At 39.3% G+C, this 18333-nt stretch overlaps 1 protein-coding gene across 1 annotated transcript; it reads right to left on the bottom strand.

Moving 5' to 3' along the window:
- Window positions 1-3692: 3692 nt before the first annotated feature.
- Window positions 3693-17395, bottom strand: pecam1 (platelet/endothelial cell adhesion molecule 1). The gene is given in 15 exon segments (XM_036132182.1): window positions 3693-4222; window positions 4780-4836; window positions 4928-5017; window positions 6792-6845; window positions 6934-6998; window positions 7999-8131; window positions 8300-8578; window positions 8686-8985; window positions 11058-11339; window positions 11456-11549; window positions 11551-11717; window positions 11803-12099; window positions 15251-15544; window positions 16963-16986; window positions 17101-17395. Coding segments are annotated over 15 exon segments (2301 nt in total). The 5' UTR covers window positions 17153-17395; the 3' UTR covers window positions 3693-4109.
- Window positions 17396-18333: the final 938 nt, after the last annotated feature.

The following is an 18333-nucleotide window of genomic DNA, read 5'->3' as shown; positions in this document are numbered from 1 at the left end:
GTCCTGATCAAACATGATCCAGTGGGATTGATCTGAATATTGCTGGCCTTGAACTGAAACATGTATTTGTATTGGGGAGCTTGAATAGGCTTATGCTATGTCATTAAGTTAATGGATAATGAAACTGATATTTCCAGATCGAGAGGCTGCAGTGACAGACTTCATTAAAGGTAATCACAGCCGGATGGAACAGTTTCCACCGCAGAACTGCCCCTAGTATGCCCTCTAGTGGTGTCAATAAGACCATCGAAAGTATTAGTTTCCTCTGCTTACTTGTTTTTCTGTTTCAGATCATCAAACACATTTAAATATTAAACAAAACACACAAAAAGCATTTTTCAAAATATAATTCCATTTATTAAATCATAAATTACCTGCAACCAACCAGATTTTTGATTCAATTTAACCAGCCACACCCACGCCTGATACCTGCCTGACGTGTAAAGAAACCCTTTTACATATAACCCGCCTGACAACACGAAGCAGGGTAAGGGATCTCTTACTGCAGCACATTCTTCAATAATCTGAAGAAATTCAACAACAGATGAGAAATGTATTCATTGACATCTATCAATCTGAAAAGGGTCCCAGGGTTTTGGGACTCTATCAAACAACAATAAGAGCAATTAGGTACAAATGGAGACAATATGAAACAACATTAAAACCTCCCAGGGTTAGCTGGACTAACAAAATTACTCCAAGAGTGCATTAAAGACTATGGGAGGCAATAGAATAATCTGAAATGACGACCAAATCACTGCAGGCCTCACTGGGCTCAGAACAGACCAGTGTTCATGATTCAATGATAAGAAAGAGATTGGGTAAAAATATAATCCATTTGAATGACCTTCAGTTTGTGAGGACAAACCCTTGGGTTATGAGCAGGATCACGATCCAAAGCACATCAGCAAGGCCGCCTCTGATGGCTTCAAGCACCCCAAATGCTTGGCTCCTCACAACTATTATTGATCATTTTGTCATGGATAAACCTTACATATAAGGTTTCAGGTGCTTACAGATTTACTTCTATACAGATAAACCATATCATTAGCTTTGGCTGTCACTTTATATATCTTGCATTTTAATAATACAACGTATTTTCAGTGATATTATCAAGGCACTGGTTGTTTGTTCCTGTAAAACCTTTTTGGTTGGTTTTGCTGTTAGTCTTACATCTCTCGTTGCAGGTGTAGAAGCAGACTCCAAGGATATTAATGTGTTCTCTCCTTTTTCTCTCCTCTATTTTTGTAACCTTTTCTCCCTTTCACCATTTTGCCTCATCTTTATCTTTTCCTTGTTTTTCTTCTACCTTCCCTTTTTTGTGTCCATTGAATGTAAAATAGTCCCAGAATAAATTCTGATGAAGCTTTTTGCATATATAAATCAAGCAGAGCACCGGGGGGAAAGCAGTAATGCTCCACTTGTGAAAGTCAATCTGTTGGGCTCTCATTGGCATTAGGACAGCAATTCTTAATGTTACACATGTTAAAAAAAAGCAAACAAACAAAAAAACCCCCAAAACAAAACACCTAAAATTAACGTTTAGGATTGGCTTAGTTAAAGCACAGACCTGAATCAGATTGAGATGAGATCATTCATGCATGAAAACCAACTAATGTTTTCATGCAGATTAAAACAAATCTGCAAAGGAGAGTGGACCAAAATGCGTTTGCAGTGACGTATCTGACTCATTTTGCAGTTATCACAGATGATTGATGGTAATTGATTCCACAAAGGGTAGAGCAATCAGTTATTAGGTTTACAGGGAAATTACTTTTCCATATATGGGGAAGTTAGTTTGGATAGATTTTCTCTTTAATAAATGAAATAATCCTTTAAGAAAAAGAAAATTGTTTTTACACATTGCTGATATAATTTTTTTGGATGATCTGAAACATTCACATATGACAGAAAATCTAAAAATTGTAGAAAAGGGGAGGGATACATACATTTTCAAAGCACAGTGGATAACAGCCTGACTTCAGCTCCTTTCTTTTGGTTTAAAAACACACCCTTTCCCTTGCTCTGCCAGACCCCTTACTAAAAATAGAAAATCAGCCTTACTAGCAAAAGTTGTATTCATGTGTTAAAAAATGAGGGAATTCAAATAGAGGAACTTTTTTCTTTTTCTTAAGAGGTTTTAAGGCACTAGTGGCTCGTTTTTATTATAGTGGGCTGACAGGAAAGGGGGTAAGAGAGAGGGGTAGAGACATGCAGCATAGGACCAAAGGTTGAAGTTGAACCTGGGTTGGCCATGTTGAAGACATGGGTCATGCGCGCTAACCACTGCCCCCCCCCCCCCCCCCCCCCCCCCAAAGCACGCCCTATAGAGGAACTTTTTAAACAGAATCAAACAGTAATAAAACAATACAATTGTGAAATGTGGAAAATTTCATCTTCTTTCAACTCAAAAGCATCAGCTGCAATAGCATGATGGGTAAAAAGAGGAACCAATATGTTTGTTGGTTCATCAGCAGTCAGGCGCAGGGTCACAGGTTCCTCCCGCCTGGTCACCAGCCTGAACATCAGTGTTGCTTTCAGTCTCGGTTCTGTTTTCATTGCTGGGGCTCTGATCGCTAGCCTGACTGTTGTCTGGTTGCTGATCGCTGTCATGATTCAACTGTGCATATTCCACTGGCTTCTGTTGAAACACAACACTTAGATTAAGATAAGATCAACAATAGTAATAATAATAAACAAACCTCAGAGATAAATATTCTAAAACACAATCATATTTCAGTTTTAAATTAGTAGTGATCAATTACAACAAATCAACACAGGAATTACTTATACTGAATTATACTGAATATGTGGATGAAAATTGTCTCTTCTCTCTCAAAGTATAGCTAATAAGTGGAATTAGGGTCCATCATGGGCTCTATTATAGCTTCAAGCAGGTTTTACAGGACTTACATCAATACAAAGATTAGCGTTGTGGAAATGTCAAAGAAAGAACAAAACATCAGCATTAAAAACAAAGCTTGCATTGTTTTGTGTCTAGTAAGTCCTGTACATTCTTTAAGTCTTTAACAGGAAACACTTAAAAAAAGTAAAGTAAAGATAGGTTTGGAGGACATGAGTTAGCAAAAATGTGAGAAAGAACACACCTTCCAGTGTTAAAAAGGGGAGCAGACAGGTCATGCTTTGGCCTTTGTGGTTGTCAGGAGTTTAAATTACATACCGCTGTTAGTGAGGTAGAAAACATTAGAAAACTCAAAAGAAGACATTAATTATAAAGACAAACAGTGGCTTTCAAACTTTTGTAGAATTTCTAGGTTTTATGTGACGTAAAAACGCATTTCTCATTTAATTTGACATTCACCTAACTTGTATTATTCAACTAAAAAAAAGACTAAAAAAGACGGTTGAGTAGAAAAATTAACAGAAAAAATGCCATAACCGTTTAACTCTTACAAAAGTGGAAATTTCTCCATAACAGATAAAAAAGACGAGAAAGTTCACTCCAGGAAGCTGCTGAGAGGCTGACTCCAACACTGAATATCACCGAGCTGACAATGAAACATGGTGGTGGCAGGATCATGCACTGGGCCTTCAGATGGCTTTTTGCTAAGGCTTTTATTTTTTAGCATCACTGAGTTCAAGCCCAACAAATGGATGGTCTTCACCAGAGGCAAAGTAAAGTTTTATAGTGGCACAACTAGAGTCTAGATCTAGATCTGTTGGGTCACTCATGGAGGGCTGGGAATGAGAAAAGGCCTCAATATCTTGGAGACTTGGAGAGTTTGGCAAGGCAGAGCAGGCAGATATTGACCACATCAAGCTGTGGGTAGCTAATAGCTGCCAAAAAAACAAAAACAAAGTACTGGACACAAAAAAAGGTTAAATAAAGTATCAACATGGATACTTATGCAACCAGGCTAATGCAGCTTTTTATTTTATTTAGATTTTCCCTCTAACACCTGTCGATTTATGAAGGTTAGATCGCCACATAAAACATAAGAAGAGTTTGGACAATGGTCTCATTTAGTCAGTTTTTGCATTATCATTGCAAAAACTGGGAATTTTGACAGGAGGGTGCACAATTATGAGGACCGCAGCTTTCGGTCCTGAAAGATCATGGTTTAAAAACCTAATTTTCTTTCATATTCTCAAACATAGCTGAAAATTAGTGCACAGAGTTGGAAAAAAGCTGCATGCATGTGTTTGTGCGTGCAGGGCGGACACATGATCCTACTTACAGCATCGGCCACCTCTGGGACACCTGCAAAACAAAGCCAAACCACACTCAGGAAACAAAGGGGGAGGTATATGGAGGAGGACTTATTTAGTAATCATTATTTCCACAAGCAGCACAACGGCTCCAGGAAACAGGGAGCTTCTCACGATGATTGAAAATGCATTGTACCCACTGAAACAGCTTTCAAATACAGCTAGATTTTTTAGTGCACAGAAATAGGGTCCCTGCTTTATTTTCAGCAACAGGCACTGATGCAGCAAACCAATTCCATGACTAATTGTTCGATACTGAGGAAATTACAGCTGACCATTGTTTAAACGGTTGGTTACTTAGTTTGAATGAAAGCACAATCTGTCTGCGTTGTTTGAACAGGAAGTTCGTTCTGACGAAAGCAGGAAGTGGCCACCTGGAGACTGGGCCTACTGTTTTAATGGGTCATTCTTTCCCTAACAATGAAATGTGCATAGTCCCGGTTGATCCTGTTTCCTGTTATTTTTTTCTCTTACTCCCAAATGTCAACAATTTTCTGTTCACTGTGTCGCCTCAAAGGATTTGAATAAAGAGCGTGATGATAGTCGTACCTTGCTGGGAGTTGCGTACTTCACTGTCGACGGTGTCTGTGTCCTGCTTCTCTGCATCTAACACGAAACAAATATAAGAATTTCAGAATTAAAAAAAAAAAAAATCTTGTTTTGTCAGTCTGCTTTTGAAACTCAGAGGCAGGCTCACCTTTGGCTGGATCCGCATCTTTTATTTGAACCTCGGTGTATGGAGGTTCGGTCTTTTCTGGTAAGATGCTGCTGTTCTGGTCATCTGACTCTGCACAACAGTTTGGTTAAAGTTAATAGAAATCCACTTTGTTTTTTTTTTAAAACAAACAGTTTTAAATCTAAATTGAAGACAGGAAGTATACACTCACTGGCCACTTTATTAGTTGCAGAAAATTGATTGCTTGTCTACTCAAAAGTCAGTCAGCCATAAGCCAGCAACTCAAAGTATTTAGACGTGTTGGAGATGAATTGCTGGTGTTCAGCTGAGCATTAGAACGGGGAAGAAAGGGGATTTAAGAGACTTTGAACATGGAGGGTTGCTGGTGCCAGGATGGTTGGTTCTGAGTGTCTCACAAACTCTTGATCTACTGGGATTTTCACACACAAAGGTCCTTCTGGCTTACAGAGAATGGGAAAACTTATTCGGTTCATTGTGTGGTATGATGGGCTTTGTTGTGGGGAAAAGAAAGGTTGGTTTGAGATGTTAGAAAGGCAACAATAGCTCAAGACCCCATTTGATATAACCAGGATATGCAGAAAAACATCTCTGGATGCACAACACGTCAAACCTGGAATCGGATGGGCTACAGCAGCAGAGGACTTGGGAAGTAAGAGCTCAGAAAGACATTACTTGATTGGATGGGTTTCAATTTCAACTGTGGCATTTAGTCAGAATTTATCTTAAACAACATGATCACACGATGCCTGAATCCTGAATGCTGCCTTGAGTCAACAATTTAGGTTGTTGGTTATGATGTAAGGCTGTGGGGGAGATTTTCTCGACAAACTTTGGGCCCCCTTAGTAGCAACAGAGCATTGTTTAAATGCCACAGTTTCCGTAGTGCATTGTTGCTGATCATGACAGCCTCTTTATGACCACCGTGTACCAAACTTCTGATCACTACTTCTTGGAGGATGTTGCACTATGTCACAAAGCTCAAATTATCCATCCATCCATTCATCCATTTTCTAACACGTCTGTCCCTTATGGGGTCGTGAGGGTTGCTGGTGCCTATCTCCAGCTGTCAATGGGTGAGAGGCGGGGTACGCCCTGGACAGGTTGCCAGTCTATCGCAGGGTAACACAGAGACAAACAACCATTTTCACACACACTCACACCTAAGGAGAATTTAGAGATGCCGATTAACCCAACAGTCATGTTTTTTTGGACAGTGGGAAGAAGCCGGAGTAAGCGCAAATTCTATCAAACAGTTTTTTTTGCACTACGGTAGTGTAGTCCAGAGGTCACCAACCTTTTTCAAACTAAGAGCTACTTCATTGATGTTGTGCCATAAGAAGGGATACCAGTAATGACCATTGAACTAGAAGAGTCAGGGTTCACCTTAAATTTTGTAAAATAAATAAAATGTTAGTGCTTTGTTGTAGATTTTGTCATTTTTAAATCTATATTAATGCAAGTGTGTTGGTGACCTCTGCTGTAGTCCAAATCTTCTGCATCTTCTGTCACTAGATCTCAATCCAGCGGAGCCCCTTTGGATGGTGGTGCAATGGAAGATTTGCATCTCAGACCTGCAGCCACTACATAATACCGCACTGTAACTACTGACCAAATGTTTTAAAGGAATGTTTCTGGCACCTTGATGGATATATACCATGCAAATCAAGGCATTACTGACGGCAAAAGGTGCTCCAATCAAGTACTAGTAAAGTGAACCTAATAAAGTGGCCAGGGAGCACATATTTGGTTCCCAGACCAAATCAAACTAATTTATATAACTTTGACTGAGTTGGTGAGGTTTTCTCTAAAATACTGCTTTCCATTATAACTATTTAAGTCAAAGCTGTTGACACACCATACCCACCAGAGCCGGATACGTGGTCGCTCCAAACACTTTTTCCCATCATGCTTGGGGTGGCTACACAGGGTAGACAACAACATCAGCATTCTTATCACTCTAGTGTACAGTATCTCACTGCATTGCTTCAATGGACGACCAATGTTACCGTTTGCAACATCGAACTCTGCCTGTGTGAGACTCAGCCGCTCTGTTTTGGTGCTGACTGACTTCCTGAGGTAAGTTGAGACAAAGCACAATCAACAAGGGACTCAGTGGGCGTCGTACACCTAGAATTAATACAGTATCACCTGTCCTTAAAGAGCAGATTTCATCATAGCTTAGTGCGATAAACATTTTCAAATCCTGGAATATATTGATAGTAATATAGTTAAATAGATGAGTGGCCTCTCATTGGCAACATAAATGGTAGGGTGAACACAAATTCTTTCATATGCTGAATAGATGAAGACGATGGCTTTCCATTTAACCATGGAAACTTATAAAATGACATGACAGATGTCCTTCTTAGACCAACATTTTGGCAGCAGCATTAGTGCAGTGAAACAGTCACCGGTAAAGCACTGACCTATTATGTGTTGGATTTTGAGACTCCCAGCTTCTTCCATTCACTAAGGATACATTTATGTTTCTGCAAAAAGCCCTGTGCCGCTCCCTCATAGAAACTAGTGAGGTGATGATGAAGTTGCTGAGAGAAATGAGAGTGCACCCCCCCCTCCCCCCACTATTACTGCAAGAATTATAGTTGTTTGGAATTAGTTATTAATTACAGGCAGGGATTCACTACCGCAGCTAATTGCAAGCAGAGTAAAGTCACTACAGAGAATTGGGTACTGGTTTGTTAGGTGTACAAGCTACTACTCTCAAGCAACATTCGTCCTCCTCTTTGGTAGAATGTCCATATCATTATTTACTGCATAAACCCACATTTAAGATGGAAAGTTTCTTTAGTGATTTCCTCTTCCACAGTGTGATAGATTGAGCAAGGTATACAAGGTTTCTTATGTATTGAGAAATATATAACAAATATGTAAGACTATATATATATATATATATATATATATATATATATATACATATATACATTGAAATTAGTATAAATATTGTGAGCTTCAAGCCCATACACAACTGAAAAGGAAACATTTTAAAATTAATGAAATGTGTCCTTTAAGAAAGGTGATCTTTGGATAAGTACATGAGCAATACTACTTACACTGATAAGTTGGCCGTTGTTTTCCTCTTAAGTCGTAAGAGTCTGGTTTTCAAGGCAATCACAAGAGCCAGGGTGAGGAGAAATAGGATGCAGAAGACTATGATAAGCGCTTTCTTCCACCCTGCCATTTTCACTGTAGAAGACATTTTGAAGTATCTTTCTTTAATCCATTATATTTCATGCTTCGAACATGCATGTTACTAATTATTTGCTGACGTAATATGAATTATTCATAGATACATGAATACTTCTCTTTTCCACACAATGCTAACTTCAGTCACGTGGCAGAGACGTAACTTACCTCCTATGGTGACAACGTCACTGCTTTTTATTTCGTCGGCTGGGTTTGTGCTTGTGCAGTAGTATTTCCCGATGTGTTTTCCATTGGCATGTTGTATGATGTGGGATTCTTTCAGTTTGTTAGAAGACATGGAAACAAGTGCACCCGGTGACCCTTGGTGGTACCATGTGAAGTTGATGGGACGGCTTCCTGTCTGTACGGAGCAGACGAGGTTTATATTTTGTCCCTCGGTGATGTCCACGCCGGGAAGAATGGTCAGCTTTGGTTTTGAGACCGGCTCTGTGCAACAGAATATGTCTTAGAAATACATTTCTACTTATCTGAGAACTTTTGAAAAAAAAAAAAAAAAAAAAACAGCATTCATATCATTCTTGCATTCAACGTACCAATAATCATGGTTGAAGTCAGTAATTGCTGCCCCAGTGCTATTTTTGGAGGGGAACGTGGATTATTTTTTGCATGACAAATAAATTTATTTAGATCTGAGGTCTTGGAGATCAGAGGTATGTCAAAGATGGCCTGTTCCTCAGATCTGCTCACTTCCCTGTTCAGTGTCAGCCCGTTGGGTCCGAATACGGTGTACTTGATGGGGAACGTGCCGTTGTGACTGCGACAGATCAGTCGAAAGGGCTTGCCTAAAAACATCTTGCCTCCGTCCACACTCAACACTGGATCTGAAACAGGGACTGGGAGCAGAAATACGACAGGTAAAGAAAGACAGAAAGCCAAGTCATCGATGGTTTGAATCAAACTTTTTCAATACAAACTATCTCTCTGGTAGTTGTCGAAGTACATGTGTAACTAGTTAAAAGGTGAGAATATCAACAGCATTATGTCAAGTATGTGTTTCTGTTGATTTGGAGGATTATGCCTTTCTGCTAGAAGAAGCCGGCTGTTCACAGAGAGCTTGATCTGTGCCCATTCAAGGACAGTTAGGTGGAAGGAAAAACTGTGGGAAAAAAACATTCTCGAGCAACAGGGATAACCACAGCTTCAAAGAGAGGAGCAAAGAATTCAAGTTGTCTAAGGTGCAGTCTGAGATGATTTGGGGATCCATTTCAATGGCTGATGTCAGTCCACTGTGTTTTACTTGAGTCTAAAGTCAGTGCAGCTATATAGCGGGAAATTTCTAGGCTTCCTTTGGCTGACAAGCTTTATAGAAATGCTGATTTCATTTTACAGCAGAACTAAGTGTTTGCCCTCACTTACAAAAGCACTTTAATGACCATAGTGTCATCAGAGGTAGGACCAAGTCAGTATTACTTCCCAAGTCACAAATAGAGTCTCAAGTAGAGTCACAAGTAAAGATAAACAAGTCCCAAGTCACATTGCGAGCACCGAGTCATTTCAAGTAAAGATGCTCAAATCACAAGTCATTAGTTTTCAGGTCAAAGTTGAGTCAAGGTCTAAGTCAACAAATCTGTGACTCAAACTTTACTCAAATCAAGTCACAAAGTCCACATCTTTGAGAATCACTCAAGCAGCTTGATGTTGCTGCAAACACACCTGACCTAGACTAGAAAGGAAATCTAGAGTGTTGTCAATAGAAAGATGAGAGACGCCGGACCCAACAACGCCGACAAAGGCTGCTATCGAATCAACCTGGGCTTCCATAGCACCTAAGCAAGGCCGCATGCAGATTAGCCTGTTCCATGGCTAGTTTTGCAAAATGAACCCAGACACAGTCCTCATCCTGCACATGGTCCTAATCTCAGTAGGCCTGCATTTCTGTGTTAAAAGGTCCTAATATTCAAAATTACTAACAGACAGAATTTGGGTTTTTAATAAGCTATAATTCATGATCATCATAATTCCCAGATATAAAGGCTAGACATGTGTCAATGTTTCACGTCTAGGTTTCACTGTTTGAATTAAATTACAGAAATAAATACAAATCATGATATTGCAATTTATTATCACTACCCGTACACAAAATCTGGGTCAAACTCCACTGGGTTCTGCTTTTCATGCTAATAAGGTGCTGCTACAAATTAGCAGCCGGTAGATTTAGAGATAAGGTTATTTTCCTTCAGTCAAAAGCCAAAAAGTTTATTTCTGAGCGGAAATCAGACAGGCATCTCTGAAAATATACTGAAACTATGTAAAAGGAACATGGTTTTGAATCCAATAATGTATTATCTTTTATTTACTTTTCATGAAATAAAATGGCACATGATGAATTGTTTATGTCTTTCTCAGTAGTCAATGGAAAAACCTTATTTGGCATTAGAGCAGGCAAAACCTTCAAATATTTGCTCCTCACCTTTTTTTTGTGTGCATGCTTTTACGTGTATTTTTACAATTTATCTTTGAGCTCCATGTCTTTGAGGTTGAAAGACTTCCTCCCCATCACCCTAGTCTTTCTCTCCCTCCCTAGATTCTCTGTCAGATTACAGTCAGGACTGCAAAACGTTAAGGCTGAAAATGTTTTTTGGTCAAATAAAATAATTCCTAAAAAATTCAAATCTGTTGGGGATAGGAATAATTTGGGGCCTAGCTGTGCACTTGTTCCAAATGAGCTTAAATTACAGGTCCACAGAATCTCTGCTCACAGTTGGAACCACTTATATCAGGCCAATAACACCATATAATCATGCAGCCAGCATATTTGTCAAAAGAGGGACGGATTTTAAAAGGAACTAAACCTGCACTTGAACCAACCTCATTCATATTTCTTACTCAGAAGAGGCTGTGGTCAATGTGGTGAGTAAATTAGATTCATTGAATTGATTACAACTGCATGCACCAGAGGACTTACCTTTAGCTTTAACCAGGATGGTTTGGCTCTCCTTGGAAAGAACGGATGAGTGACGAATGCCTTCAGCTTTACAGGAGTAGTTCCCATTATGTTCAGGGTGTGCGACAGTAGCATATGTGGCTGTGCTGGTCAATCTGGTGCCGTCTTTGTAGAAGAAGTATTTGATCTTACTGGGGTCGATCATCCCGGGAACAAAAAACTTGACTAAACACTTGAGTGTGAAAGTTTCTCCTTCGAACAGGTCCCCAGGCTCCAAAGTCAGCTGCGGTTCTGAAAATACCTCTGTTGGGTTTAAAAAGCAACATTTATGCACAATGAATGCATTTTCTTTATGTAAGGTTCAGTAACAGCAACAGTTTACATGTCACATCAGGCATTTAGTGGTAAGGGGAGCTCACCTTTGACTATGAGGGTTTTATAGTTATCTCTTTGGACGTTTCTCCACTCCGCCTTGCACACAAGCTCTCCAGAAAGCGTTGCCTTAGACTCAAATTCGATGAGAAAGGGCTTTACCAGAGACTTTCTTGAGAACAGTTCGGTCCTTTATAAGAAATATTTCTATGTTCTCCAAAGGACTCCGTGTCTTACAGATCACTTCTACAATATCTGGTTCATAGATGTCATTGGGGATTATTGTCATTTCTGGGGTGATGTCGAGTGCTGTAAAACACAAATTCAAAAAGTCAAGCACACTCCTCCTCTGTTAATGGAGTCATTCTCTTAATATACTTCTTGATATGATCACCTTTGACTTTAATTCGAACCCCATTGCTGCTGTTGGAACGTATAGACCTCGTATCCACATTGATCTCGTAGTCACAGGATAGAACGCAGTCCCCTATATGCCTCAGTGTCAGTGTGGTCTCTAGGAAGTTGTTGGTGCTTCGTAGCTGTTTGATCCACTCAGGCTGTCCGGCCCTAAATGTTTGGTAAAAGTTGAATGCAAGACCTCCTTTCTCCTCTGGAGCGCTGCAGGTGACTTTGAACTCCTCGCTCTCGTAGGGTGTTGAATTATTCACATGCAGAATGGGGGTTTGTAGGCCTGACAGGAGGAAAACCCATGGCGACAGTCAAAATCATTTGAGGCATTTTCACATGTATTTTATTAGGATCTGATGGAATAGACCAACATGAACTAGTGGATGACTGTCAAATGGAAAGAAAAGAAAATATAGGTTGTATTTTTCTTTTTTACAGATTAAAGTCTCCAAAATGTGCCATAAAGTCTCCCTGAAGCAATACTTGGTTGAAGCACTTCTCATTGAAATTATGTTTCCAAACTGTTGGACATGTCTTTACAAGCTTTGGACTTCCAAGAAAACAGTTCTGACCATTATTATTTGCAAAAACTGTGAAGAACAATTTTCAAGTCTTTCCACCGATTCTCAAGTGGATTTAGGGCTGCATTTGGACTCGGCTAAACTAACACATGAACATTATTTCATCTAAACCATTAAATAGCAAATCTGCATAAAAAAGGAAATACAAATCTGAATAAAATACAGTGAAGTTTGCAAGAAATTACATTTTGCACTCGGATTTTAAGAAGGTTGAGCTTCATAAAGCTAAAAGAAAAAATGGGAGCAAGAGACAAAAAACTTTTAGCAGGCAATTTAACACAAAACAACAATTTAGCTGAGATAGGCATGTTTTCAGTAAATTCCCGGCTCAAAAGAAGCTCTACTTATAACTTCTCACATTATAATGCTTGCACAGGCTGGATTTGTTTTATTATTATTATTATTATAAATAAACACTTGAAACAATAATACTTATTGTTATTGTTATGATGATGATACAAGATGATTCAGTAATCTACTAGGCTATTGCAACATCCAAAAAAACAAAACAAAAAACGAACATTTAAGTGTTTCATTAGATTGTTGGATTTCTCTGAGCTTTAAATGTAAAAGAGACACCAGCCAGAGTTGTCTGGTCTCTATGCATTTATCTTCTTTCTTTGAGGGGATCAGTTGATTTAATACACATAGAAAACTTATTATTTGACATGGTCATTGTAAACTCTATCGCACTAATTGTAATAACTTCATCATCATATTGTCCATTCATTGTTGCAATGCAGGTGCTGGTCATGTAATTAGAATATCATGAAAACGTTGATTATTTTTCAGTAATTCCATTCAAAAAGTGAAACTTGTATATTATATTCATTTATTACACACAGGCTGATCAATTGCAAGTGTTTATTTCTTTTCATTTGTAACTGACAACTTATGAAAACCTCAAATTCAGTATCTCAGAAAATTTGTATATTATGTAAGACCAATAAAAAAGGATTTCCAGAAATGCTGGCCAACAGAAAAGTATGTACATGAAAAGTATGAGTATGTACAGCATTTAATACTTAGCAGGTGTTATGAGAGCCCAGGTTGCTCTGATAGTGGCCTTCAGCTCTTCTGCATTGTTAGGTCTGTGTATCGCATCTTCCTCTTCACAATACCCCAGAGATTTTCTATGGGGTTAAAGTCAGGCAGGTTTGCTGGCCAGTTAAGAACAGGGACGCCATGGTCCTTAAACCAGGTTCTGCTAGCTTTGGTGCTGTGTTGGAATGAAATCTGCATATCCATAAAGTTGGTCAGCAGCAGGGAGCATAAGGTGCTCTAAAACTCCTTGGTAAATTACTGCGTTGACCTCAGAAAACCCAGTGGACCAACACCAGCAGATGACATGGCGCCCCAAACCATCACTGACTGGAAACTTTACACTGGACCTCAAGCAACATGGATTATGTGCCTCTACTTTCTTCCCTCAGACTCTGGAACCTTGATTTCCAAAGGAAATGCAAAACTGACTTTCCTCAGAGAACATGACTCAGCAGCAGTCCAGTTCCTTTTGTCTTTAGCCCTGGCGAGACGCTTCTGACGCCGTCTCTAGCTCAGGAGTGGCTTGACCCCAAAGAATGCAGCAGCTGAAACCATGTCTTGCATACGTCTGTCTGTTGGTTCTTAAAGCTCTGACTCCAGCTGCAGTCCACTCTGTGAATCTCCTCCACATTTCTGAATGTGTTTTGCAGTGTTGTAGTACTCGAGTCTGAGACTCGAACTCGAGTCCGAGTCATTAGCTAAATTTAGAGACTCGTGACTTGACTTGGACTTGAGAACTGATGACTCAAACTTGGACTCGGACTCCTACGTTCAGATCATTCTGACTCGGAAATTGAGAACTGATGACTCGAACTTGGACTCGGACTCCTACATTCAGATCATTCTGACTCGGAAATTGAAAAAAAGACTCAACTTTTTTTTTTAAATCATTAGGCTATAATTTTAATATGTCATTAGAATATTATTTGGTGTATGATTTTAATATCTAAATTATTAGTGCAATGGAATGTTACTGCTTCATGTCATACATCACATAGCGGCCGCCATTAGGATGTGCCTATGAGCTGCGACACCACAGCTATGTGGATTTTTTTTTGTTTAAAAACATGTAGGCTATGCTTACTTTAGTGCGGAACTTGGACTCGACTTGATCAATAAGGACTCGACTTGATCAATAGTGACTCGACTCGGACTTGACTCGGATGAGTAGTGGACTTGACTCGGACTCGACTCGGATTTTTTTTTTAAATGACTTGGACTTGACTCGGACTTGAACACTGGAGACTCGAACCTGGACTCGGACTCGAGGCATAGTGACTTCACTACAACACTGGTGTTTTGTCTCACAATCCTCTCCAGGGCGCGGTCATCCCTATTGCTTGTACACTTTTTTAAATCAGATCTTTTCCTTCCCTTCACCTCTCTATTAATGTGCTTGGACACAGAGCTCTGTGAACAGCCAGCCTCTCTAGCAATGACCTTCTGTGTCTTGCCCTCCATGTGCGAAGAGTCAATGGCCGTCTTTTGGACAACTGTCAGGTCAGCAGTCTCTCATATGGTTGTGTCGCCTACAGAACTAGACTGAGAGACCATTTAAAGGCCTTTGGAGGTATTTTGAGTTAATTAGCTGATTAGGGTGTGGCACCAGGTGTCTTCAATATTGGACCTTTTCACAATATTCAAATTTTCCGAGATACCGAATTTGGGGTTTTCATTAGTTGTCAGTTATAATCATCAAAATTAAAAGACATAAACACTTGAAATATATCAATCTGTGCGTAATGAATGAATATAGTACAGTGAAAATACTCCGCCACCCATACAGTGGAAAAGGGAAAGACTGCATACCTGTGATATCCAGCATCCAGCGAGCGCTCGACTTGTGCTTGTTCTTCACTGAGACCTGACAGTGGTACCGTCCCGTGTCGGCCACCCTGGCTGGGTCGATCACGTAGTCGAGAGAGTCTTTGGTGGTGTTGGCCGTGTGGATTTGGACGTCATTTCGGAAAATCTCGAAAAGGTGGTGAATCTGACTGATGTTGCTGAAACTGACACGTGCTTGGCAACGTATCGTCACCGTGGATCCACTCTGAACGTTGTTTGTAGGCTGAATTGTGAGGCCAACAGAATCTATAACGAATGCTGTAGATCACATTGAGGCACACAAGGGCACGGGACAAAAGTAGAGATTAATAGTCAGAAACCAGAGGAAAGGATGATTCCCCCAGATGTCTTCTATCCAACAGTGGAAAGAAGCAAACAGTGTCAGGCCTTATAAACCTCCTGCAACACACTTTTAAACAAACAAGATGTCTAGTTAAGCATTATTAAGTTAAGAGGAAATCGGGCGGCCTACTCTTAGTCCCTTAAATATAACTTTTAACTTTTAACACTGGTGGTTGTAGCATTACAATCAAGCATAGCAAAAACAGACAAGCAAACACACAGAAAAAGTAGACTTAAAACTATCTGGTTGAAACACTTTTCAGGGAACTGCACTATCTTGAGTTTGAGAATTTTTTCACCTCTTTATTTAAAAAAAAGAGTTTGTTGCTGTTTAGCATTTCAGAAAAAAACCTGAAAAAACAACAAGCACGGCTATGTCTCAGGAGGCTTTTAAAAACGAATTAACAGCACTAAATGGCTATTACTTTAATGAAATGATGGCCATCTTTGTCTGATGCTGAAATTTCTTTGATGATCGGTAGCATTTAAGTGTGAAATAAAAAAAAAAAAACAAGGAACGTGTAAGGAAGTAAATGAAGAAAATGCTTGAAATACACAATTCTGTGTGTAATGAATCTATAAATTATCTTTTCATTTTTAAAATTGGATTTACAAAAATATACTTCCAATAGCACTGTATATGTACTGTGATGTATCTGCAGTAGTTACATTTATTATTATTATTTTATTATCAATATTTCATTGTTTCTAACATTCCTTTCTCTTAAATAGCAGTTTTTCAGATTTTTTTTTTTACTTTCTTGAAAAAGCCTCCACTCTTTAGCTATCTTTAAAGAAAGAGAGTCGATCGGCTACTTAAGTGACACACACGAAATGCTGGATCATTTTTGTTTCCCTTTTCTAAAGATGAAAAGTTTGTAAATCTAGAAATCTGGAAATCTAGGCTTTCTTTTGTGCTTATTTTGCCGGACACCCAGAAATTTGGTACAAGGAACTTCAAAAAGGAAGAAGGCTTGACAGAGATTTATCTACAGTGTAAACTTGAAGAAAAGTGTTGACTCCGATTACTATTGTTTAACTCATGATAATAAGATACACGTTTTATCACATGTAAAATATGTAACGATACATTGAATAAATGAAAAAAAAAAAACACCATGAAGGAAGTAAGTGCCATGAACAATGTCTTTTTGTTGCTAAAGTAACTACCTCAGATTCAGCAACTACCATCAGATTCTGTCATAAATACAACTTGTTTTATCCAGAAGAATGACAAAACTAACCATGACCTAAACAACTTTAGAAACCTGAGCAAAAACAAAGGCTTCATAATAATAATAATAATAATAAGAGGATCACACAACAATACTTACATGGTTCTCCTCTGACACCTTCCCCTGTATCGGGGGACAAACAGAGAGGAAGGAGAATAGAAAAGTGAGAATCCAGGGATTTCGTTTCAATTATGTATTATCCTTTGTCCATAAGGAAGTACAGCAGTGGGTCCTTACAGATGAGGAGAAGGCCGGTGAAAAGCAGCAGGCCGCGGGGTCCGAAGCCCATCCTGAGACAAGGTGTTTCCCTGCCGTGGGATCAATATGCACTTCTTGTGAACAGAAGAGGCAGAAAACCAAGAAGGACACTCGGAGGGATAGAGGAGGACCTTGCAGTGGGAGAAGTGCAGTGCGTAAAAGACAAAGACTGTCTGAGGGGGGCGTTGGCGAGGCTGGCGCGTTGCTTGTCTTATCAGCGTCGCCTGGCCAGAAGTGGATGTTACTTCCTCAGGAACCCAGCATTACTTTGCTGTTTTCTTTACTTGTGATGAAACGCCAGAACAATAAGATGGATCCGCCGACGCGCTGAACTCACATCCTCCTCAGCTCCTGAAGGCGTGTTTCCTGCAGAATCGTTCAAACAAGTGCTTTCATACTGTGAAATAATCAACATTGTAAATTAATATTACAACTTTAATATGTTTAATTAATACAAAATAGCTTATTTCAGTGTGGTGAAAACACCATATTTCATCATTAATAAAAAGGCTTTCCAAACCCCCTTTTTTAACCTTTTGGATGTTTTCTGGACATGTCTCACTGGTGGGGGAGCAAAGGACGGACTCAGATTATACTGGAGGGACTATTTATCCCTTCTGGCCTGGAGCAAAGAGCTGCAGAGTGTCACCAGGGAGAAGGATGTCTGAGTTGCCCTCCTGAACCTCTAGCCTCTGGGACCTGATGTTGGTTAAGCAGAAGACAATAGACGGATGCAGGGAGAAATGGTATCAATAACACCGTCCAAGCAAACAGAGTTAGGCAAATTGTGTCAAAAACAAATGAACTAAACAGCATTATTGAGAATATGGAAAATCAATTCAAATAAATATTGAAATTTATAGTAAGGCACCTGTTTACATACATTTCCAAGTGGAAATATGTTAAATATACCTTCCAACAGCAGTCGTGTCCGATGGAGAATGAATTTATAACCCTAAACTAAAGGCTGTTGATCTGATTGGAGATTAATTTAAATGCCAAAGGAATAGGTTTAAAATAGACAATTGTTCCGAAATCGAGTTTACTAATATCTGCAGTAGGACTATTTTTTTCTGCTTAAAAAAAATAAATAAATAAATCTCAAAACAAACAGTAAGGGTACAGAAAAATCTGGGCGGCAACATTCAGTCTGAAGCAGAGCATTTCCTCATAATTGACTTTAATAAGGACCCCTGAGGAAAATCCGGATTT

The sequence above is a fragment of the Fundulus heteroclitus genome, unplaced genomic scaffold (assembly GCF_011125445.2).
Source record: "Fundulus heteroclitus isolate FHET01 unplaced genomic scaffold, MU-UCD_Fhet_4.1 scaffold_48, whole genome shotgun sequence".
NCBI classification, from domain to species: Eukaryota; Metazoa; Chordata; class Actinopteri; order Cyprinodontiformes; family Fundulidae; genus Fundulus; species Fundulus heteroclitus.
Note: the sequence above shows the minus strand (reverse complement) of the source record. Positions and strands in the feature narration are given on the sequence as shown.